A 24,768-nucleotide genomic window follows, 5' to 3' on the forward strand; every position below is an offset into this window, starting at 1 on the left:
AGATACAAAAAATTGTTTATTTCCAAATATATCCCTTTGCTTCCTTTTGACAAATAACCATTGATAAATTAATGACAACACATGGAAACACACAAACTCATTAACAATCCTCATTGGTGTCTGAAAAATGTCCCCACACGAGATGATGGAATGATTGTAACAGAAGGTTTTGTACTTAACAGCAGAGATGCAATAAATCGACACAGGACTCTCTTCTGTGCTGCTGGCAGTGCAGCTGAACTGATGTGCTGCAGTGCATGCACAAACTGCTTTGAAGACATATAGGGGCCTGCAGAGGTCGACATATAAAAAAAACAAAAAGAGTCATGGAGAAACAATTACCCCCAACATATTGTCAATATTCTCAGACTCTGAAAATAAATCCCTTCAGGTTATTTTACCTTTGTCCTGCCCACACTCGACTCCACGGTTCTGTCCTTCAGACTCATCCCACAGGGGACTGACTAGTACATTATAAACAACAGATACAAATATGACAAAAGAATTCTGCACTGTGCTCACTCCTTCAGTCTCTGACTCAAAAGCTGTAAGCTGATTTCGAGCACAAGGACAAGCTTACAGGCCCCATGGGAGTGCGCTGAAGGTATTAAGTTACACTACCAACGCCTCTGACAATATTGTGCCTTATTAATCATTGATCTGGTCGCTGGTGTTAGTGTCATTGCACTGGGGATTATCTTCACAGTGCTAAAGGTAAGGATACATAGGCAGTTTTTTAAGGCAATGAACATATAATATAGAGGTTGCAGTGAAACGTATGCCTTCGAGAGAAGTGGAGATTAACAGCCGAGTTAAAATGTGCTTTATATGGATGATAAAGCGGATATTAGGGACAAAACATAGGAGAAATAAAAACCTTTACAGGTAAAGATGCTGACAATGCTAAGATGTGGTGTAGTGGTTTAAATCTTGCATGGAGCAACATGTAAAGAAACAAATCTGATGGTGTTGATGGCAAACTTTAGATTTAGAAAAATCATCCATGCTCAATCTTACGGCCCTTTGAGTAATAAAGTTACCGTATAATGGCATAATATAATCTGTCGCCCTAAAAAAGTTTGTATTTGTAATATTTAAAAGTTTTCTTTTTCTAAAATTAAAAATAACATCTTCTTCCCCAAATTCTGCTCTAAATTAACCTTGAGGGATATCGCATTAAAAGCGAGGGACACCAGAACCAGATAGTGACACAAAGTCATCAGTTCATTATTCACATATTAAAACGTTTTCCCGCAGTCCTGAGGAACCTTAAAAAAAAAAAAACACAGGTCAGAGGTGATGCAACAGCCTTTCCCGTCTGAGTTGAGAAGAGATGATGTCTTGTTTCCGTTCAGGGCGGGGAAAAATATCATGTGTCCTCCTGCACTTGTCCTCTGCTGTCCAATGCAGACCAGGGAGCCAGAGAAACAGAGAGGGAGGAAGACAGACAGAGAGAGAAGATATCCATTCGTCTAGCAGCATCTGTGCCCTTTAGTTTGTCCGGAGCTGGTAATCTGCCAAGAAATGTAACAGCAGAGCATTAACACAGCTTTCTTCCCCTCATCACCTCAGCACATCACATCACTGCCAATATCTGCCCTGTTAAATCCCTAAACAAAATCAGCACAAATACTAGCTGTAGTGGCAGTCTACTAAATCATATTACCAATATTTAACACGTTGCTCCTTTCTTAGATAGACACGTACCGCTCTGCAGTTCCAGACTTTGAAGCATAAATGTCACATTTAGGCCTATTGCTATAAATATCATTAATATTACAATCTTCGAAGGGCAAATTCTGAATAAAATCTGATTTACTGCGGTATTAAATTGCATATGTGCATCCAGGATTCTCTAATAATTAGATCACACTACACTGCCAAAACTATTTGTATGTACTTTCCATCTCAGGCAATTTTTTAACGATTTGTTACCTTTAGTTCCAATCAAAGGAAATGATTATGCAACAGCATACAGTGATATTTTAGACAATAGTGTGTGTCCAACTTTGTGGTTTTGGGAGGCAACTTTCTTTTCTGGGTTTTGTTCCAGAGGAACTGTAAGAAACCCTCACTCAAAATCACATCAACATCCAGTCATAGAACAAAGACTTACTCAACACAAATTTATTCAACATTGTATTTAAGTCAAAACATTTTCAATCTCTAATAACAAATGGCGTGGTGGATGCCAATTTGACATAGAATATAACCAGTAGCATCCAAGATCACATTTATATTTTCAGAAAGACCAATGAATGAAATGCTCAGTGAGAGATTGGATTGAGTTACAGAAGCTGGTGGAACAGACTTTGGCCCAGAGATGACGTCAGGACTTTGGCTCTCTATAAAGAAATGTTTTTCCCAGCTTGTGTTGGAAGAACTTGACTGGCCTGCACAGAGCTCTGACCTCAAGCCCATTCAACGTGGTAGAAACAAACCGGAAAGCAAACTGAGAGCCAGGTGGAGATTCAATGAAAATGTAGTTTGTTCTAGTTTGTTTGTTCTTTTTCTCCATAGTTACGGAACCATATCACCATTTGAATGCATTTGAAAATGCATCAATGTTCAAATGCACTTCAGTATGTACAACAGTAGGCATGTTTGTTATTGTTTCTAATATGGTTTCTGTTGTTTTAAATTGTTTTAAGAGGTATTCCGATCGTTTTCTATTATTCATGTTTGGCTAACATGTTTCGCATGTTTTATTGACTATTAGATTTAAATTTGCTTGTTTGTTTTTTGCTTCTGCTGCTAGTCCAAGCTATACTCACTACAGTAAAAACAAGCATATATGAGCACTGTACATGACATTTATAGCCCAGCAGCCTCTTATTTACGACTGAGTTATCAGGTTATGATAATAAATATGATGTTTTGGTGGCTTTTCCAGTCTTCTAATGGCTTTGCACAAGGAAGAAGCATACTGTAAATCCTGGCTGAGGTAACAACAGTGCTCTCGGTCAACAGTGAGGGGAGCTTTACTGCTAAAAGCTACTGATTCAGTTAGTGAGAAAGTTGATTCAGTATGATTGTTTCACCTTTAAATATATTGATGGATTCATTTGCATTCATTTTCATCCTAAGGACTTCAACTTAAAGATCCCGCAGCAGTGTGATGCTGCCTGATCACAGTCTGATATCCGTGCTGTCATCAGTCGTCACTGCTGTACAGTACGGCCGCTAAATGCCTGTTCATCACTCATTAATAAGTCAGCACAGTCAGTCTACAGTATCAAGATATTGTTTAATCAGTGTGAGTGTGTCTGCATGTAGTGCTGACTGAAATGTGATCATCACCGTCTCCCTCTCCCTCCACGTTGCTGATGTAACAGTAAAAGAAAGGTGATATGCCTTCTCTCCAGTCCCCCTAACTTCATCACTCTTCTTCTCTCGTCTCTCCTCCTCCTCTTTCCTGTCCTGCTCTCTCTCCTTTGCGTCCTTGCTGATGTTACAGCAATGCGATAGTAACCTTGGCATTCGGTGGAGTGCCACCCTGGGAGCCTCCTGGCACTTTGTGGCATCATTCAACCTCCGCAGCCCCTGAATCGTACCTGACACATCTACGTAATGGATATGATTGATGTTATAGAGTCAGGTTCATTCCTGGGGCGTATGGCAGGTATGACACTTTAGGATTTCTGGCCGGTGTCCAGTGAAGGTACCGGGCTTTCATCTCCATATCATTTCCATTTGTCCCCTATTGAAACTAGTGAGCTAGTAAGGAGGATTCTGCTGCAGTCTCATCAATATACTGTAGGTTTAATGTGGCGATATGCAATGATGTGTGATCTGTCCAAAAATCAAGCCTGTGTATAAGGCAGAGATGTAGATTCTTACTCTATTCCAGGTTAAATGTCTAGTTAGCGGGTTTATAAAAGTTCAAAGCTCACAAACACTGAAACATCTCTTCAGGATGTCTCCCTTGGTGTCACCCATGAGTATAACAGATGTGTTGCAGAGGGGTTCATTCCCAGGGCAGCGTTTGAATCTACAGATCCGAGGTGCCAACTTTGCAAACTGCATTCTCTCAACTTTAAAGTACCCCTGTTTAAATGTGGACAACTGAGACAAGAAGAATTTTATGCCACAAGCTAGCAGGCTTGTAAAGTTTCTATCTTCTGCATCCTGGTGTCAGTCTAAGCCCCTGAGGCCATGACTCATGGTGATAGCACCAGGTAATGGATATGATAGATGTTTTACAGCTGGGTTCACTCCTAGGGCACACACTGAAGAGTGTTGCAGAGAGACTCCTCCTGACACTGCTCTTGCAAGAGAAAACATCACATTTAACCTCGTGCTAACCTACGATTTGCTAATGGGTTTGGACTTTGGACAGAAAACAGCAACAACTAAACTGGAGTTCATAAGTCGAACACAGCGTGGGTACATGATATCTGTTATTAACATTCATCTTCATAAATCATATATTTTATTATGTGTTGTTTTTAAAAGTGCTCTACTCTGCAGGGAGATGCCACCGAGCAAAACACACTCACACAGTCCTGATGAGGAAGGCTAGTAGAGTTTTTGAGTGTTCATAAATAATCCTTAAGGATGTTTATCTGAACTTTAACTTTGATTGTAGCTTGGTTTGTTAATTTTTAGAGAAACACTTATTTGAAAGCAGCTTTTCAGGGGATTAAAATTTAACAGGCAGCTGACTTAGTTTTTTAACAACATAGTCCCTGACCTCATGTCATGTCACTCAAAGTATCATCCTGAGTGAGTTCAAAACAGTCAGATGCGGTCAGAAGAGAATCGGTAGCGTGTGTGCTTGTGTCTATTTATAAGTCTATTTCAGGGTGTTGTTCTCACCTCCACTTTGTGTGATGTAGCGCACCCATGGTAAGGCCTGGTAACCGCTCTTCTCTATGATCTTAAGGTAACGCACCTGGGGAACACAGACATATTAAAGCAACATTATGTAGAAATTGGCAATACAAATCCCAGGTCTGTAACAATTTGTCAGACATAATGTAGGTGCTAACTACAAACAAAACTAATGACGTCATGACAATGTTTGAGATGTTTTGTGTTGGAAACTCGCATGTTGAAGTAAATATGTATGTAACGCTGTGATCCTACCCTCTCACTGAAGTTACATAGTGCAGAAACAAGTGATAGCAGGGTGGAGTGGCTGAGACAGAGACACTATTCACCCTATTACAAGACACTGTACCATCAAAATGATTTTGAAGCTGTGATTTTAGGGTAAAAAAAGTCACATAATGTTGCTTTTAATATAGTTATTTCACTCACAAACACACCCCAACATCTTCTGTAAATCATCAGTATGCTTCAGTGTATATATGGCAGCCCACTTATAGGAGAGGTAAAACGTCTCTGTCCACTGAAAACTTTGTATATCCCAATTTGGTTGCTTTGAATTTTTCAACCAACTTGATTCCATCACGGGTTAAGGAAATTCTCCTACTGTACTTCTTAAGCTAAATTAACAGTTTAAAAACACTTAAGATAACCTGAAAATTGCATTTTACAAAAGTGAAACAGTGTTTTTCTTTTAGAAATACCTAGTTTTCACAAGGTAGGAACAAAATGTGAAATAGGAAAACTGAAGCACCTTAAAGGAACAGTTCTCCCAAAATGAAAATTCGGTCATTATCTACTCACCCCCTTGCCAATGGAAAGACAGGTGAAGTTTTGTCCTCCAAAAAACATTTCTGCAGCTTCACAACAAAACAGCGATGCAGCATTCTCCTATACCTGACAAGCTGTATGGAGCCATTTAATGTTTTGTCTTTTTCCGGTAGTTTTTTAAACATTTTAAAACAAGTCCCCATCTACTTCAGTTGTTTAGGAGAATGCTGCAACATTGTTTTGCTGTGAAGCTCCAGAAATGTTTTGTAGACTACAAAACTTTCAATGAATAGTTAATGAATGATTTTTAATTTTTGGTTTAAAAAAACCCCCTAAGAAATGGGATTAATGAAAGACTGTGTAATGTGTGTTAATAAAGGGTCTGACCTGAATCCCAGACACAGTGAAATATGGGATCTCAAAGTTAACTGTGATTGGTCTCTTCGCCTCCAACTCTTCACTCTCCACACTGGGAAGCCCAAAGTGCGCCCGCATCATGTACTCCTTACCACCCTACACATGTGAAAACAGAGAAGAGAAAAAGCCACAAAGCTGTTACTGCATGTGGTAACACATTGTATTTTCTAAGCCTTTCAGATCGAACAGTTTAGTTTGTTTGATGAGTTCTGTTCCCAGGTGTGTAACTCCAATTAATACAGGGTTGTTCAGTTCGAAAAACAAAACAAACTCTATATGCGTGGCAACGTGAGACAACTCCCCTGTTATATCAAGGTGAATCAGATATCAATTTATGGGATTTAGCATCTGGCAATCATATTCAGGCTATAAATACAAAAACAACACGTTAATCATTCCTCATACCAGCAAGTGCCAGGTGTTAGGCACTTGCTGGTACGGGGAATGATTGTACTTTGAAGTCAAAGTGGTAACTGATTTGCAGCAAGTAAATAAAAAGCTCCTCAAACTTTAGTTTTAAACGACTATTTCTCTCAAAGATTTATGAGTAAATAGCAACAATCAAAGGTATTATCTTGTCTCAGAAACAGGACTGTGTTGTTTTATCAGTTTCTATAGTCTTATCAGTTTTGACTGATAGTAGCCTGGGAACAAAAACAACAAACCACTCATCACACTTTTTTCAAATGCTGTATGTTGTTGTAAGCGACATCATCTTTTTCCAGCCCTGCCCACTATAAACCAGTGACAAGAGCTGACCAAGTGTAGCAACATTCACATTGGTTTGCAGACTATTGTTTTAGAGCCTCAAGTTTGCAATTATGGCCATCACCATCTTTTTTTTTTTTATGAGCCAGAAGTAACCAAACTTTGGACAAGAGGGCGGAGCTGGGGAGGATATCTTGACTAAGAGCCCAAGGACACACCGTGGTAGCGACAATGACAAGGTAGCCTTGCTCTAAAGCATACCCTGAATTATCATCTATTTTACTCTAAATGGGACTGTTTACAAAATGAACATCATGCTGTGTTGAAGACTTGAAACTACCATAAACTACCTAGACCATAAACACAAGAGGAAACTGTTTACTGAGAGGCCATTAGAAATAATGCAGGTTTAAAACACTTGCAATGCATTGGTCTCATTTATTAGACCAAGAAGCTCTGTCCATATTTCATACAGTCAATGATTGTGCGTGTAGGACCCCATCTATCATATCAAGAAGCTGACTGGGAAAATATGTTTTTAGAACATTTAATAAACTGAAAAATATATATATTAAAAAAAAATATTTTTTTCCCCTTGGGATTATAAAGTTGTTGTGGAAAATCTTATTATCCATATCCTTGCCTACAGCTGATAAGAAAACTTTTTTGGGATAACATACCCATATCCATTAAATAATAAATATTTAAAAGATGTAAACATGCTTATGAAATAGCTGATGGCAAATAGACTTATTTCCAAAAGTTCTATCCGGGTTGGAGCCAGCTGGCCTACAGATGAGTGTGACTATCAGTCTCTTCATCTTTGTGTCCTCGGACTTACATCAAACATTACAAGCTAAGTATGACTTCCTGAGAGAATATGCAGTTTTATAGAGTCCAAAGGTGGATAGTGACAGAGAAAAATGCACTGCAGAGTCACACACGAGCCGGATAACAATACGTCACCAGTGATGGCAATTCTTAACCCTCCTTGACAGGCTGAAGGTGTAATGAATTACTGAGGAGATATCAGAACCTGACAGATAAAAGGAACCCCGACTGAATTAATGCTCGACAAGTTTTTTAAATTTCCCTTTGAAGAGTTTGGCGACAGCAGAGACTAAAGACAGAATTATGAAGGGAACAGCAGGAAATGAGAGATAAGATGTGATCGTGTGTGTGTGTGTGTGTGTGTGTGTGTGTGTGTGTGTGTGTGTGTGTGTGTGTGTGTGTGCGCGCGCGTGTGTGTAAGAAGGCTGATCATAATATGATAAATAGCTGTTGTCTGATACTTGTCAGAGTCAAGATACAACTTAATTTTTTGACACTGGGGCTTGTACAAGCTTATTTAGACGTCAGGTATCATCGGTGGAACACGTACTCTGATCTGTAAGTATGTAAGTATAAGTAAAAGGAGCAATATCACAGTGAAGAAGTACTCTGTTGTACAAATGAAAGTCCTAGATTAAAAAAAGTAAGTAAAGTTAGAGTAGAAGTACACATGATGACGAGAGGATGGCTCCATTTCAGAATAATGTACATTGCCGTTCAAAAGTTTGAAATGCCCTGTTAGACTAATGTTTTTCTTCTTTCCTTTAATAATGGCTATTTGAAAATTGACAAAAAATTTATTTCAATGACCTTATAAACTTCTAGTTAAAAACACTGTGTATCATATATTATATATATATTATACACATATATGTATATATATATATATATATATATATATATATATATATATATATATATATATATATATATACATATATATATATATATACACATATATATATATATGTATATATATATACATATATGTATATATATATATACAGAATATCTGATACAAGTGATCTAATATGTATGTATATATATATACATTGACAAAATCACAAGTTACAAATTGTATTGACAGAATATCTGATACAAGTGATCTAATATGTATGTATATACATACATATTAGATCACTTGTATCAGATATTCTGTCAATGCAATTTGTAACTTGTGATTTTGTTGTTCTGTTCTGTACATGCAGCATCTATTGTGCATGCCTGTCCGTCCTGGGAGAGGGATCCCTCTGTGGCTCTTCCTGAGGTTTCTTCCATCTTTATTTCCCCTCTGTTAAAAGGTTTTTTTTCTCAATATGGCAAGTTTTTCCTCAGTCGAATCGAGGGTCTAAGGACAGAGGATGTCATTCACTGTACAGATTGTAAAGCCCACTGAGGTGATTGTGATTTTGGGCTGTATAAATAAAATAGATTTGATTTTGATTTGACATCATACTAAAACTGCCCTGCCTTTAAAGCCTGATAGTGTTAGAATAATAGTGCTGTTAATCAACATGCACTAAATGTATTACAGGTTATGAACTGTGGTATGTTGTTGACACTAACAGGGAAAGACTTGATGTTCCACTGCACCACGCTCTTCTCGGGCACCCACTTGGTGCTGCCTGTGCTGGTCTTGAACTTGGGTGAGTCAGCATCGCTAGGCACTGGCACCAGAATGGACACATTGTTGGCAGTGGACCGGCTCTTGAACTGACTCCGAGCCTGCGGAAGGTGACAGAGGACAGAGTTCAAATGTCATGAGAGACCTGAGCAAGCACATCCAAATTCAAATCAAGGAGGTCTTTGTGACTTTATGCACAACGCAGCTTGTTATTCTGAGTCTGTGTGGCCGTGACTGCCTCAAACAGATGGTAAGCGGTAATCCACCTGAGAAGTGCGTGTCATAAATACTAAATAAGTTTCAGTGAAGGGACCAGATGAGTGGATAAGGACATGGTGTGTGTGTGTGCGTTTGTGTGTCACTCATCATTACCTTCACCTTGATCTCCACACGGCTGTGAGAGAACTTCTCAATCACGCTCTCGATCCATATGAGAGGCTTCACCTGTCAGACAGAGCGAGGGAGTGGACAAGGTCAGAGGGGCGAGCGCTGAGCTGGACTGCATCGCTACGACAACACATCACCGGAGTGACACAGTGGAAAGGACAGAGAGAGATTGTGTTTGTACAAGGAAGACAATAACTGTTAAGAAGACTCGCAGGCACAGAAACACCACTCAAGTATCCTTGGACAGCATGTATACAAGTATGTAAGGATGAGTGGCAAAATGTAACTAGGAGCTTGACTGAACAGCTACTTATCTTAAATCATACTAGTTGTCATTGTACCTGGATGTATTTTTACAGTCATATTGTTGATTTTTTAGTGTTACAGTTAAATGTAGTTAATTGATTGTGTTTTGTGTCTTACATTACAGTTAATTCATGTGATTCATATGTTTTTCTCTGTTATTCTAGAAACCACACACACCAAGAGTAAACCTTATCAGCCCTCAGTAAAGATTATCGCTGACACTATTATCACTACTACTACAATTACTACCTGATTGACTGGTAGATTTATTATCAGAAGTATTTAAATATTAAAACATGCCGCTGGAAAACAAATGACCACAGAGGTACTTGTTCCTCTGTTGTACAAGAATCTTGTTGAGATTGCTGATTACAATTAGCTAAGATTTTTTTCAGTAGAATAAAAACCTGCCTATGTAGACATGAATGGGATTTTAATGATTTTAGTCTGGAATTTTTAAAAATACAGTAGTGAAAGAACAAGAAAGTAAGGCCTATGTATTTTCACAAAGGAAAATAAGAAAAAAAGTAGAAACTTTCCAGTTTAGAAAACCTGTGTGGCTATTCACATATAGACTCATGAGGTGAACTTGAATGCGGCATGAAATCCCTGTCAGCACAGCCCAAGCACTTTGCCGTACAAAGCAATGTTAATTGCAAGACACGAACAGCCCCAGCCCAATTTGACCCCTGATTACTACAAACAATCTCTAAAATCTCTATCACAGCTTAAACAATGTATTTCATAAAACTACTATTACTGTTAATACTTAATAATTATAATAATAATAATAATAATACATTACACTTATATAGCGCTTTTCTAGATACTCAGAGATGCTTTACAAAAGAAACAACAAAACAAAAAAGAACAATAATCCATGATTACTTTAGCTATTACAGTTACTTACATGCTTACTACCATATTTACTACAGTGTAACAACACAGTAAAAGAAACCTCCTGCTGATATGGGATCTTCAGAGGCAGAAAATAGAGACTGTGAGTCGGGTCAAGTTTTTTTGCAGCTAAACAAAAAACTGAGTCATAAATGGCAGTAACAATAAATATAAGACTATAATACATTTCACACAGTACACTTCACTAGAAGAGAATTATAAAAAAAATAACACAGAACACAGTGCACATAAAAACAATATGACAAAAATATTTTTGACACAAAAAAATAAAAAATAAGGCTAAAAATACATGATATAAAATATTTGCATACTGTGAATTACATTTGCTTGTTTGTCAACTTTTGGTATTTGAATTGTGTATACTGTATATTTAGATTGTACATTGTATATGACATATGTTTTACGTTGTTAGTATTGCTCATGATATTTTGTCAAAATCTGTGTCTATGTGCTCGTTAGTGCATTTATAGAGGACCTCTGTCTTTTAACCAAAACGTGCATGACAACATGAATTCCCCTTTGTGGGATGATAAAGTTTACCTTGACCTCGACTTATAAGTCAATACCACTATATTAGATTGTGTTAATTGTTTGTGATATGCCAATATATACCAAATTATCAGTTAGACTCCTGTCACATTTTTTGCCCTTGAATGTGTGTTCACTGTGTACATGCACATTGGAAGATGAGAAAAAAAGAAGGAACATTCTCGGCTGCATGATACATTTATGTATACCCCTTACTGTGAGACAAATAGGAAGTGTGTTGTTGGTGTGTAGGTGGTTTGAATGTGTGGGTTGAAGAGAGGTATTTGCCGGCGTGTCCTACTCACTGTAGTGTTGAGGCGGTAGGACATGAGCTCGCTCTCGCCGTCGGGGGGAATGAAAGAGATGGTGCGGTCGTTCTCGAAGCGTGACAGACGGACACACTGATGAAACTTCACATCCTCCAGCTCCACCGTCTTACTCTTCTCTCCTGACACACACACATAAACAACACACAAACAAAACACACACAGAAATACACAGAAAAGATTGAGAGCCTTCCAGGCAGCCTTGGGGAAATCAAGGTCAAGGTAATGATGACTGACAAACATTCACTCACGCACGCACACACACTGTATGCTCAGTGTGCTACCAAATCCATCTGCCCGCTTGTTGTCCCCCACTGAACAGTTATTCAGCTGCCACGCACAAACACGTACACACACGCACGCACACACTGTCTGCTTTCAAAACCTGCTGCCATCATCTTCTCTCCCAATGAAGCCCATTCAGCTGCCTCACAAATACATCTACACCTGCACTCACACAAACAAGTAGATAAATATTGCACGATCAGCCAGGAAAAACACTTCAGACAGAAACACACACAAGATTTTTTATTACTCTGCAAAAAAAAAAGAAAAGCTTCTGATTTATTTTCTGTGAAATTAATCCTACACTAATATAGATCTTTTGTTATGGTCTTATTTCATGAAATACACCTACATGGAAGTCTTGTTGCCAATGGGAGATGTCACACCGTTTTTCCTACTACATCATTAGTACTGTGACTGCTTCAGTAAACAACCATTTATGTCAGCCGAGGTGTTATTAAACCTGCCAGACAAAAAGTCAGTAGGAGTATTAGAGGTAGGTAATTCTTTGTCCATAAAATAACAGAAAAAAATCATAATATCCCGACTAAACATGGTAAAATTCCTTGTTTTGAGATATTACATTTGCTATATCTTACTGTTATTATTATTAATATTACTTTTATTATTATTGATCAAAAAAATACTGTAAAGAGAAGCTGGGTGATGCTTTATATTAAGATCATTGTAATAACTTTTAATTAATAGGTAAAAAAAAGGCCCTTATAAGACTTATAAGATGCTTATTAATATTAATAACAATGTGTTGAAAATAGCATCATAAACAAGTTTATTGTTAGATTATATATAGAAATGTATAATCACTGATAAGAAAATTTTTAACAGTTTAATAAAGCCTTGTGAGTTGTTTTTTAAGTTTATAATGGCATAACAAAATAATTAAAAACTAGGTTTAACTTACTTATTAATTATGTTATTGTAAGACCTTTACAAAACATACTTCATTATGCATTTATCAGCAGTTAACTATACAGTTATTAATAGTTAACTATGCTATTTGCAGATACCAGATGCAAAGCGTGAATATGCATTATTAAAACTAGTGCAGTGCTCATCCAAAACATGTGTTTGGCACAGATTATCTAGTAATGTGAGGAGTTTACAGAGCCAGTCTTAAACTTCCTGAACCCCTCACAGACACATCTGGGCCGCCCCCCACAACATCAAACATAAATATTATGACTTAAAATCTGAATGATTACATCTGTATTTTCTGAGCCAGACCACAACAACCAGCAAGAGAGGCATCCTGGAGCAGCTGAATGGTAAACGTTCTAGCCCTTGAGGCTAACATTAACTAGTATACTACTGCTGACGGAAACGTGAAATCTCACTTCAACTTATCGCTGAAGAAAAGAAAACTTGCGTTGACCACGTCTCCCCATTCACACAGACTTCTGTTTTTTCTCACTGCAACGTGCTACTACAGCAAGTTGTTACACCACGCTAATCTCCATTTTGTTTACATCTGTTTCCCCGTGAGATCACGTGAGCCCAGCGTCAGTCTGCAGGGACATGAAGCCCAGAGCAGTGTTCGCTGTTTACTCAAAATGTTTTAATATTGAGCATGCCATGTGTCCAAATTGTACTAAATTGACATTGCACTTCCCTGGGTCCTCAGCAACAAACCTGCCAAGTGTGAAATTTGGATGAATGGTTCCTGAGATATGCAAATTACATCAAGACAGACAGAGATTCCTTGTTTTTTAGCTAGATAACAAGTGAGAACAAGTGAGTATGTAGCATTTTTGCTGGATAACTATGAGTTTGTTGTTGATTAATTCTCTGTGAATCGATTAATCGAAATAGCATTAGAGTATATTTACCAAAAGGACTACCAATATATAGTTGGTGCTCTATCCTTTATCCAACCTATATCTCTAAAACCGTATTGGAGTACTACAGAGGCCGCTATAGACAAAAATCTGCAGACTGTGTCAGGTTGATAATTTTCTTCGTGAAACAAAACTAGACTTTCCCAGACTATTCCTCTCGAGGGTGTAGCAACAGGCAGATAAAAGAGCAACCTCCTCAATGGTGGCATCTGTAGTCTGCTGGAGAGGGCCGACGTTCTCCCCCTCTGTGGTTAATGGAGGGTGCTGAGCGGTGGAAAACTGCTCTAATGACAGTGGGCCTGTGGACCCTCAACTAAATCCCCCATTCAAAAATCAACTAAAGCCTCACCTGCTCTGAATGCAACCATGGACCAGCACTGAGACCAGTCTAAGAGAATATGTGTGGGGGTGTATGTGTGTTTGTGTGTGTGTGTGTGTGTACTTGTGTGTATTTGCGTAAGCAGCTTCCCTGTTCATTGTTCTCTCTCTTGAGTGTGTGTACGTGTGTAGATTTATGCATGTTTGCCTGCTGCTTGCTCGTTTCTCAATTGATTTTGCTTCTGTGTGTGTGTGTGTGTGTGTGTGTGTGTGTGTGTGTGTGTGTGTGTGTGTGTGTGTGTGTGACATTTCCTCATGCGTGAATGGCGAGTGGCTGAGGTTAAGTCTAAGGAGAGCACAACACCTTTACGAAGTAAAGCAGGGAAGCCCTTTAAAATGTCCCGTCTCTCTCTATTTCTGTTTGTTTCTATGTCAACACACACACACACACACACACCCACCCACACACACACACACACACACACACACAGGCTTGCGATGCAGCATTATCAAGAAGACAAGAAACAAAGGTCATATGGGACACTCTCCATCACTGCTAGGACCTCAGGGGCCAAAGGAAGTGATAGGTGTGTGCGTGTGCATGTCAGGTGAGGATTGAAGATGCAGCAGTGTCCCGTGTGATCACCTTTAAAGCTGCTCTCACCTGTTTCTGTGCTTTTAATACACAGCAGCAGACAGGAGGAACCTTATCTGTTTTCTGTCTGCTGTCGCACAGTAGAAAACGAGACAGAGGGGAACGGGGAACAGGGTTTTTATAATGACGTTTGGTAAATGTTTCTGTCCAAAGCCTTTTACAGTGCTGTGATATCACTGAGATGGAAGGCCGAAAAGACAATTACCAAAGGCATTTAAAGGTTCAAAGGACAGGAAACAACTTATTTCATTGTACTTTCTCAAAAGAAAATTTACCTACAGCTCTTAAGTCATGTTTCAAGCAAAAACGCTTTGTATTTATTGGTTCTGTCTTCTCAAATGTGAAGACATGATGTGATAGTACAATTGGAAATATCTGCATTTTGGATTGTCAGTTTGACAAAGAAATAATAAATTGGAGATGTCCCCTTGGGCATTAATTATATCTGAGACAATTAATTGGAAAACAATCTGCAGATTAATTGATGACTGAAATGATTGTTAGTCTACAAATGTTCTCATACAGGCTGAGAGTCTTTCGAAAATCATCCTGTGGGAAAAAAACAAACCAAACACAACCACAATATTCAAACAAACAACCCTGATAATTAATGATTATTAATTTTAGGGACATTGTGAGCAGGTGGAGTCACTCAACTGTTACACATGGCCAGATACTTTAAAAAACAAATTTGTCTTGACTGAATGATGTTTCAAAAAAATGCTTTTTGTTTACTCCTATTTCATGCATCAGTTATTCATTAGAACATATTCTGGATGTAGATGTATTTCTCTCAGTTCCCTTTAGTAACCATTCTGGACTTCTGCCAGCAGAGGGCAGTGTTAAATGATTTATAGTCCTCACATTCTGGCTGCATCCAGCTGTGATAAAAAGTGCAGATCAGGCAGATATGATAAACACCAAATTACTGCGAAATGATATGTAAAAAACTGCTGAGGATGAGAGTGCAAGCCCATTTTCATATTTGTATAAACAGTCAGTGGGTGTGTGTTGCTGTATCTGTCAGTGTGTTTGTTTGATCATTATTTTCTGATCGTTTTCTTTCTGAGGAAATGTTATTTCCCAGACTGCAACACACAGCAGGGGGATTGTGGGCTGCAGATACAGGATATACACAGACCCTCACCTTTCATCTGCAGGGCTGTAGCCTGGGGTGAGGATTAACTCAGAGGCAAAGAGGCTAGACAGTGATGGAGCCTTTCCCCTTCAGTAAGGAGCGGCAGGGGGGAAGAGATGTAGGCGAAAGAGAAGAAGGAAAAGAGGCAGAGGGAGGAGAGGGTGCAGGAATAGACAAGGGGAGATAGAGCAGTGGGACACATTAATGGGAAAAATTGGGAAAGTAGGAGGAGAGGAAAAGGAAGATAGGGAAGGATGAAAGCTAAGCTGAGTGTGGGATTTGTAGACTGAGGGGTTTAGTCAGAACGAGGAGGAGAAGGTGGAGTGTGTGGGTGAGTTCAAGGAGTGGAGACTGAATAGTCAAGTGCTCGACCATCAACCAGCAGCATATTTACATATTTACAATTTGTTTTTGCTATTTAAGCATTATTCTCGCAAATTTATGAAGCAAATGTACGTTCAGAGTGAATCATTATATATATATATAAAATATAATAAAACATCCACTGTTGGGAGTTTACAAGTTCACGATCAAAAATGTTGAATCCTGGCCCTGAGAGATAAAGAAATCAGAGAGAAAGCTTGCAAATATTCTTCTCACATGTCACGCACAGTTTGTCACTGTCAGCTCAGTGTGTGAAACAAAGTGTACAAAGTCAGTCTGACGGAGAAGGCAGACAATGAGATGAACTTATGAACCCTACCTGATAGCAGATACAAGGAAGTACAAGTATTAAATATTATACATGAAAACTTGACACAAAATTACTGTGAATAAAGAGATGAAACCTGAATTGAAATACCAGGATCTCTTGGTGAATAACAACAAAATCAACTTGTATAAAAAGGACACATTTGGAACTTGACTTGAACTTGTAGTGTAAATAAACAGCTAGTGGAGCTCATCTGACAAAGCTGTCAAAAAAAGTTTGGGAACCCCTGACCTAAGTAAAGGCCGACATACACCAGCAACATCTGAAACAAACTATTATTATCAACATCAGATTTTGTCAACATGTTCCCCTGAAAGTATAATAAAGCAACAAATTGTGACCTCCTGGAGAAAGACAGGGGATTGTTGAGTCTCATTCCCATTTGTCAATACAGATGCTTTGGGCTGGTGTGCGACCCAAGCTGCCGTCCCCAGGCATCAGTATTTGACAACCTGGGGATGAGGTACAAGAATAACTCTACTTATCTACGCTGACTGCTCTAATTTCTCCTCTAATTGTTGAATTGTGATTCAAGTCAGGTTCACTAGGCATGTTTCCATCAAAATGTTGCAAATGTTTACTGAATTTCAAGAAAATCGATCAAGGAAAATGCTTATGAATGTTTGTTCCCATTTACTGCCATTATGCAAATAATTGGTTGTTTCATCGAGACAAGTACTACTGTAGATGGCCTTAATTCTGCAGTCAAAAAAAACTATATTGCGACTGCAGAATAAGAGGGCGCAACAAGATGACCTAATTAAAAAAGCGCCAGTGGAACTTAAAATGGTGATACACAGGCCACACAGGAAATGTGACATTTCTGTTTGTTTCATGAGTTAATGTGAGAAAGTTTAGATCAGATCTGTGTGGAGTGACGAGGAGTTTGTTTTAATCTGCTGCTATTTTCCATCTCTCTGGAGAGGAAGCTTCAGGGGATGCTGAAGTCACATGCTTCATGTAAATGATCACATATTCTCTAAATTTGCTGTCTGTCATATTTTGCTTTTATCAATACACAAACTTTTCCACTTCAGACAAACATAAAAAACATTTCTGAATTTCCAGTGTTTCTACTAAATTGAAAATTCACATTAAAAAAGGGTGAACAAAGATCCACCCACTTTCTATGTGACTGTAATGCTTCATCAAAAATGCTTTTACACAAACAAGACATGTATAACTACAGACCTTGAGACTGACTCTGTTACTCACTGCCTGTAATTTCAAAGAGCACTTTGTCATTGAGGCCCAGTCTGAGTTCAGGCATCCCTGACAGGACCACTTTGAGCTTGATGGTGCCCACTATTTCACTCCGTAGGACGCTGCCATTGGCATTCACCTACAGACAGAAGAGCAAAGCATTATATTAAACATGAAGTATTCATTTAAAGTCAAATCTGCTCAAAGTTCACCTGGAAGTAAACTAGCTTTACTGTTCGCAAACATGAATGTGCACTTTAGGTTGCCTTATTTATATAGTGATACTCTACAGTAAGACTTCTCCTTATAAACTGGGGGAAAAAAACAAACCAACAGATACCCAGATCAGACTGAAAAGCTCTCAGCATGCAGTGCAAGAAATATAAGCAAGGCATTGATGTGAAAGAGGGTAAAGAAATTCTGAAAACATTAAATACAGTCCCCAGTCACAGAAAAGGAAATGGCGACTGCTGCTCTCCAGAAGTGTTTCAGTTTCCCTTTACCTCAAAAAAACCTGCAAACCTGTTGTCCTTGAGGCTTCAAGGACATGAAATTTCAGAGGAAAGTCACTTTCTCCCTTTAAGTTCAAGAGAAACATCAGGTTCATGTCTATCAAACTGTTCTGTTTCTGTAGCTGCAGGAAATCTGATCTCTTGTCTCATTTCCTTAGTTAGAAATACAACACTTCCTCTAAATTGGCTTCTCATGTAGCCTGATAATGTCACATTAGCACACATTGATCAGTGAGTATTGCTTTGAGTGGAGTATAGCTGACAGAATAAGATCAGTGGGAGGCAAAACTCCATCTATAATTATCTGAGTCAATCACCTATATTTCATGTAATAATGTGATGTTTATCATGCGACATTTGTTTAGCAAAGCTGTAAACGTTGTATAGTCACATCACTTGTTGAGAATTCAGTCTGACTTGCAGAAAAATGATGGACCTTTGAGATATTCAACTGTATACAGTAGGTCACTCCTGGCTGCACACAATGAAGCAACAAATATGACAAAATATTCTGTTGAAGAAGAATGGACGATTGTTGATATCAGAGAGCGTTTCCTTCACAATTCAATTCAAGGAAAGAGAGCCACTGTTTGGAGGAGTCAAAACAAACCAGACTTTTGAAGTTTTGAAAGACAATTTTAGCAGTGACGCACCTACGGCGCCTCAAGGAAACACTCAACCTATCTATTCTGAACAGAGCTGTTAATTAAAACTGATACTCATCTTACACTGGATGACACTGGATGAGTCTCATATTTTTTTCAGAGTTCATGATAAGTGTTTGCTGTGTGTATCTACAGTATACTGTTTTGTCTTGCTTCTTGTGACCTATTTTTGAAAACCAACAAATACAATCAACAACAAAAGAGAGCTCTTCAAAAACAATAGTTGTATCACAATGGTGGCAGTTTAACAGGCCTGTTGTGTTATGAATCTGTGCTGCCCAGGCTGAAAGCAACATACTGGGAGCAGATGAACTCTTAAGGCTTATGTTGTTTACCTTGCTCAGAATTAATCTCTAAACAAAGAATCAATTAACAGCTTGACTCAGTGGCTGTTATTAGGTCTGTAAAGCATACAGGTTATCTCAATGGTTTTTTTGAAATGTTTAATACTTTTTAGTAACAATAAAGATTTTGCATCCTGATACAGTTTATATGCAATTATGTGCTTCTGTCAAAAAGTTAATGCATGTATCATCATTAATATTGCTAAAGGATTTGTAACTACAGCTGCAACAATAGATAGACTAATCGATTAGCTATCAACTTTTAAATATATCACTATTTTGATCATCTTTTTATCGATATGAATAATTTTTCTTCTTAAATGTGCATATTTTCTTGTCCCTTTACTCCTCTGCAACAATAAACTGATTAATGACTGACAGATTAATCATCAGTGAAAAGAATCGTTAGTTGCAGCCTTGTTTGCAACTGTTACTTATCGACATCAGTCAGGCTCTGTACCGGACTACCACATCCTGGCAGAGTCTTTCCTTACTGGTTACTGAAAGAGTAATATCAAGAATAAATAAAGCATGCTGCAGTGATTATCAACAGAATGGTGCACCCTTGTATTAAGTCTGCAACATGCTGCTGTTCACTGATCTACACAATTTAATCTGACGGTAAATTAAGCTGTTTATTTGAATGATGAGATAAATCATGGGCATACTGCATTTGTAAGAAGATATGTATGATTGCAACCAGCAAGGTGATTGGACCATTGGTGCCCATAAAAACTGCATTCTGATAACGGAAGCCATCTGATATTGTTCAGGCTCTCTACTAACATCAGCAGTGACAATCATGAATAGGTTGATAAGAAGATGCATTTGATAGACATCTGGGATGTCTGTAACTCTTTCTGTTTCTTTGCTGAGTCAATATTTTTAGTTCTTTATAAGATATGATGTTGACAAAGCAAATATTGTTCTCACCAGTAGATTTACTGACTCAATGACATCCATAAAAACTTCGTTCTTCCTGTACTTGATGCCCTCCGACCGCCAAGAAACAGCATTGGTGACGGTGGCAGGAGGTCGAGGAGCCCCAACCTCTAATTTATGACCCTGCTGGGTGATGTACCTGAAAGAAACACAAGACAGAAAGAAGTTGTGACATGTGTCTGTTTCCTGCTGAGTGAAAAACCCGAAAAACAAATGGTCATAGTCCTCATCAAGAAGCTTCATGCTTGCATTTGAAGAACTCTAAACAGGAAATGGCAAATGGCATATATATACATATATATATATATATATATATATATATGTATATACATATATACACATATATATTTGCAACTAGAACCAAATCTCTCTTGTGAAATGGTTTTATACTTTGTATTAATTACCCTTCATGACTTATAATAAATGAGCTTTTCCAGTGTGAAAAAATTAAAGAAGCTTGACATTCATGTTGTATGAAGATTATTCGTGGATGTAATTGGAAGATGGATTTACATAAACCCAGCCGACGGCAGCCACAGAGGATAATGCATTTGTTTACATGATACTAAACAATTAAGCTCCACTTGTGTTACTAATACCGCAGCATTACGTTTGTGAGAGGGTATTTAGCCACCAGATCGGATGTGCCAGATCGGCTTTATAAGGTTTGGATTCTTCAAATCTTTGAACCTTTAATACCTTCTTTGAGTTGAGATTGCAGTGCAGTGATAAAGGTAAACAAAGGTAGAGGCTTTCAGAGTTCTAATGCTCATGAAGCATTTTTTTGGCCCAGTGAGAGCAGTTACTCTCATGATGTAATGATTTACAATATATGACAAATACTGTGCAATTTAGTAAAATTCTGTCGCTGCACAAATGACAGCTGGCAACTTGGTTGAGTTGAACAACTGGAGCAAGCCTCTTTAACTCCACTGAGGCACGCACATATCCAACATGTCGCGTGTGGTGGAGTTAGACTGAAAGTGACACAAAACTCAAAGTCTAAGCTATTTTTTTAAGACTTAAACACATAACATTCAAATATTATCATCTTATTAAGTTCATAAGGTAAAAGTGTTAGCAGTGTGGTTATATACAGGAAACATAGTACAACGTTAACATTTACTTGGAGTTGTGTTTCTGGCCATCTGGCAACTTTAAGTTTGCTATTCACTCTCTTTTTAGATCCTAAGTCAAATATGTCCCTTCAACTGCTAAATTTTAACTTCTGACTATCAGTGGTGGTTGGTAAGTGGCACACAGTGGGTTTTTTAGAACTTTTTCAAGAGAAACAGCTGCCTTCTACACCTGGAAACGATGCCAATTAGAGCAGGGAGACTGAACCAAAACACCAAAAGCTGCAAAAAAAAATTAACCAGTATTCATTTAATGCATTGTTGATATAAGACATATTGATTTGTGCATCTATAAAGTGTAAATTAATAAATAATGAATCTAAGTGCCCTATTCTCCATCTTATTAGGTTTGTTTACTTGACAAAAACTGATCAGTTTACTCCATTTATACATTAAATCTATCAGGGAGAGTATTTTGTGTCTATCTGTTGATCCGTCCACTAATCCCCTTATTTACTGCACAGTACTGTTGGTTGTTTCTTAGCATCTTTCCAATCCTGTGACTGTGCCAAGGGAGACATAATGACTTGTCATGAGAAAAGGAGGGAGCTGTGCTCACACAAACAACATGTGACCAGGCCTGTTTTTACCCTCTGGTTTTACACCTGCCCCCGCCACTGTTTACTTCTCACTGGCCTCGTTTCCACTGCAGGGCTGTTTTCTAATCATTGCTATTCAGTGTTCCCTGGAATATAATGTCCAAAACAGTTTTTTCCAGTTTTGGGGTATTACTTCTTTCTATGTTTTTATAATGTACAAGTTTATTTATATATATATAATCCAAACTAAATGAAATACATCATTCAGTTTCAGTTGAGTTTGTTAGCTCAGGTAGAAAACTTGTGTGTTGGCAATGTTGATTGTGTATTACAAACATCAAATCAGATGTATTTGCAGTGCATGATAGTCTTGGCACTCGCTAACAGTTATTACGAGGGATGAGCGAGTACACAATTATCCCTAGGCGCTGTACGTTGGCTGCACACTGCACCCTGGGGATGCAGAATACCAGTTTCACTACTTTGTACATTGTATGATTGTATGTGGTTGAATAAAGATTCTTCTTTTGAACTGTGTCTGTTCAACCAAGTAATTGTCTGTATCCCAACCCAAGAGCGTTGCCTTATATCCAGTGTCACAGAGTGTCGTGTGTCTGATGTGCGTCCTCGTTAACTCCAATTGGGTGTCGTGTCAGTTGTGACTTCAAACAGAGATGACTTTTAATTAAATCCAAACCATGTTCTTTTCCTAAACCTAACAGAGTAGCTTTGTTGCCAAAAACTAACCAAACTGCGACTGGGAAATATTCTTTTAAAAACATAACAATCTAAAACCTCAGGACACAAACTCCCGTCATTTTCATCTTCGTTCATCTTTACACCAGATCACCTGATTTCCTAAAGGCTTTCCGCCAGAACTCTTCTCATAAAACCACCCAAACGGTCTTACAAGGCACTGTCAGTTTCCATGCTCATAGATGTAAGGTTAATACAACAAACCCCAAAAAGTTTTTAGTGAGACACATATCTGTACTTGGATTGGGTGGGACTTAAACCGGACGTGGGTGGGACTAAACAGACGTTAATTTAAACCTGAAATTGAAAAGGGTTGATCAGAAGTTACTATATTTTATCATTTATTAGAAAAATATTTATAGAACAGCCTCAGAATTGAGCTTCAGATCAATGTTTTTAATCACAAGACTATGAAAACTTCATACAGAACAAGGTTTTTATTACCAAATAAACATCAGTTAGCTACCCAATGAGGATTAATCCTTCATCACGAGTACAAATATTGACACATTTTACTCAGAATACACTTTTAAATAGTGCATTACATGTAATGGACTCGCTCAACCCTAGTTATTAACCTACAAATGACTGTGAGGTGATTTAGGCAGGTATTTAAAGGAAACAAATGGTGCTTTCATCACTTTGTTATAAACATTCTGAATTGGTGCTGTTGAAATGCATAACTATAGTGGAGAAGTGGCTATTTTTCAGGAAAAATGACAGGATTCAGATGTTTTGCAGCCATGTGCCTATGCTTTAATTCAACTCCATTAATTGTGTAAACCCAAAATGCGCGTGAACACGACACACTGCTTACACAGATAAATAGGTGCAGATTGACAGCGATCCAAACTGGGCTATCGCTGAAGCAATCTCTTGTCTCATCTCTCTGTATACTTTCTTCTGACCTATTTCTTATTTTAAGTTGTCCCTCACCTTTTTGTCTCCCCCGACAGGCCTGAGTATTTCCCCCAGGGAGTGACCCAATGTTCCATGCAAATCTGCTGTCCTTACACTCCTCTTTCACCAAAAAAAAAAAGATGGGAAGTGCAAAGTCAGCCATCAAGCAAACACAGTAACAATGCCATTCTCATAACTGAGAATAAGATTTTTGGGGCTATATCTGCTTGGAAAATATGCAGCCCCCTGAAAATCTGTCTGAAAAGAGGTGGGTGAAGTGGTACCACTGATAAAACTGAATAAAAGCAGACAATGTGGCGCAGTTCAATTTTAGTTAATTCGGGCAATATATCTAACAACCAATCTCAGGTTTGATGTCCCATGTGTACGTGCATGTATGAGATCTTTCCCATCGGTAGACTAAATACAGCAGCAGGAACGGTATGTGTGTTCCATATGCAGTTTCTAATTTGAGAGATGGGCTGTGTGTAGTTGTGCACAAGTCAACAGCGTGGGTATTAATAATGTCTCTATCTTGCTCCAGACTCATTTCCAGATTGCACCGTGCTGCTGGTAACCAAAACTGCAAAAATCAGTTAGTCACACTAACATGAGCTGTTATCATGAGGGCAAATATCAAGGGTCTAAGTGTACTGATTGTAGAGCCCATAGAGGCACATTTGTGATGTTGGGCTACATGACTGACTTAAAGTTGACTTTAAAGTTTGCACTTTTCAGTTTAATTGACCCATCTGTGTCATTGATTGACTGTTTTTCCTTCTCTTGTCTCTTTTAAGTTCCAGACACATAGCACCGTGTTAGCGCTGGAAAAAGGTCTGGCTGCACCAAGCTTCATTCTGGTATAGGGGAAAAAAACGCTTTGGCCAGTTTGTATTTGTTTAAACCACCCAGAACTGTCTCTGGTGGTGCTTAACCCTGCAAAATAGTCAGAGAGAACTTGTTTTGCACGTGAGGGGGCAAGCTCTGGCATTAAAATGACTAAATGCCTGCAAATAAAGGTTACAGCTGCTAGCCTGCTAAGCTTTACTGCGACCATGTCAGTGTTGGGGTAACAAGCTCGGAGGTTGTTGTATTTGTTTACTGTAGCAACAGGGATTTTGAAAACAGTAACACAAAGATAGTGGAAAGGAGGAGAATGCT

General features: G+C 38.4%; 1 protein-coding gene across 1 annotated transcript in view; it reads right to left on the reverse strand.

Moving 5' to 3' along the window:
- ap1m3 (adaptor related protein complex 1 subunit mu 3) overlaps positions 1-24,768 on the reverse strand; it is a 37,466-nt gene continuing 12,698 nt past the window's right edge. The window contains exons 5-12 of the mRNA XM_073476676.1: positions 20,268-20,415; positions 17,826-17,952; positions 11,626-11,768; positions 9,554-9,625; positions 9,124-9,282; positions 5,989-6,114; positions 4,819-4,894; positions 1-1,514 (exon numbers count right to left, since the gene is read on the reverse strand). Of these exons, the coding sequence (XP_073332777.1) occupies positions 1,492-1,514; positions 4,819-4,894; positions 5,989-6,114; positions 9,124-9,282; positions 9,554-9,625; positions 11,626-11,768; positions 17,826-17,952; positions 20,268-20,415 (874 nt within the window). The 3' untranslated portion in view covers positions 1-1,491. The remainder of the gene's footprint in view (positions 1,515-4,818; positions 4,895-5,988; positions 6,115-9,123; positions 9,283-9,553; positions 9,626-11,625; positions 11,769-17,825; positions 17,953-20,267; positions 20,416-24,768) is intronic.

Source organism: Pagrus major, chromosome 11 (assembly GCF_040436345.1).
Source record: "Pagrus major chromosome 11, Pma_NU_1.0".
In the NCBI taxonomy this organism is placed as follows: domain Eukaryota; kingdom Metazoa; phylum Chordata; class Actinopteri; order Spariformes; family Sparidae; genus Pagrus; species Pagrus major.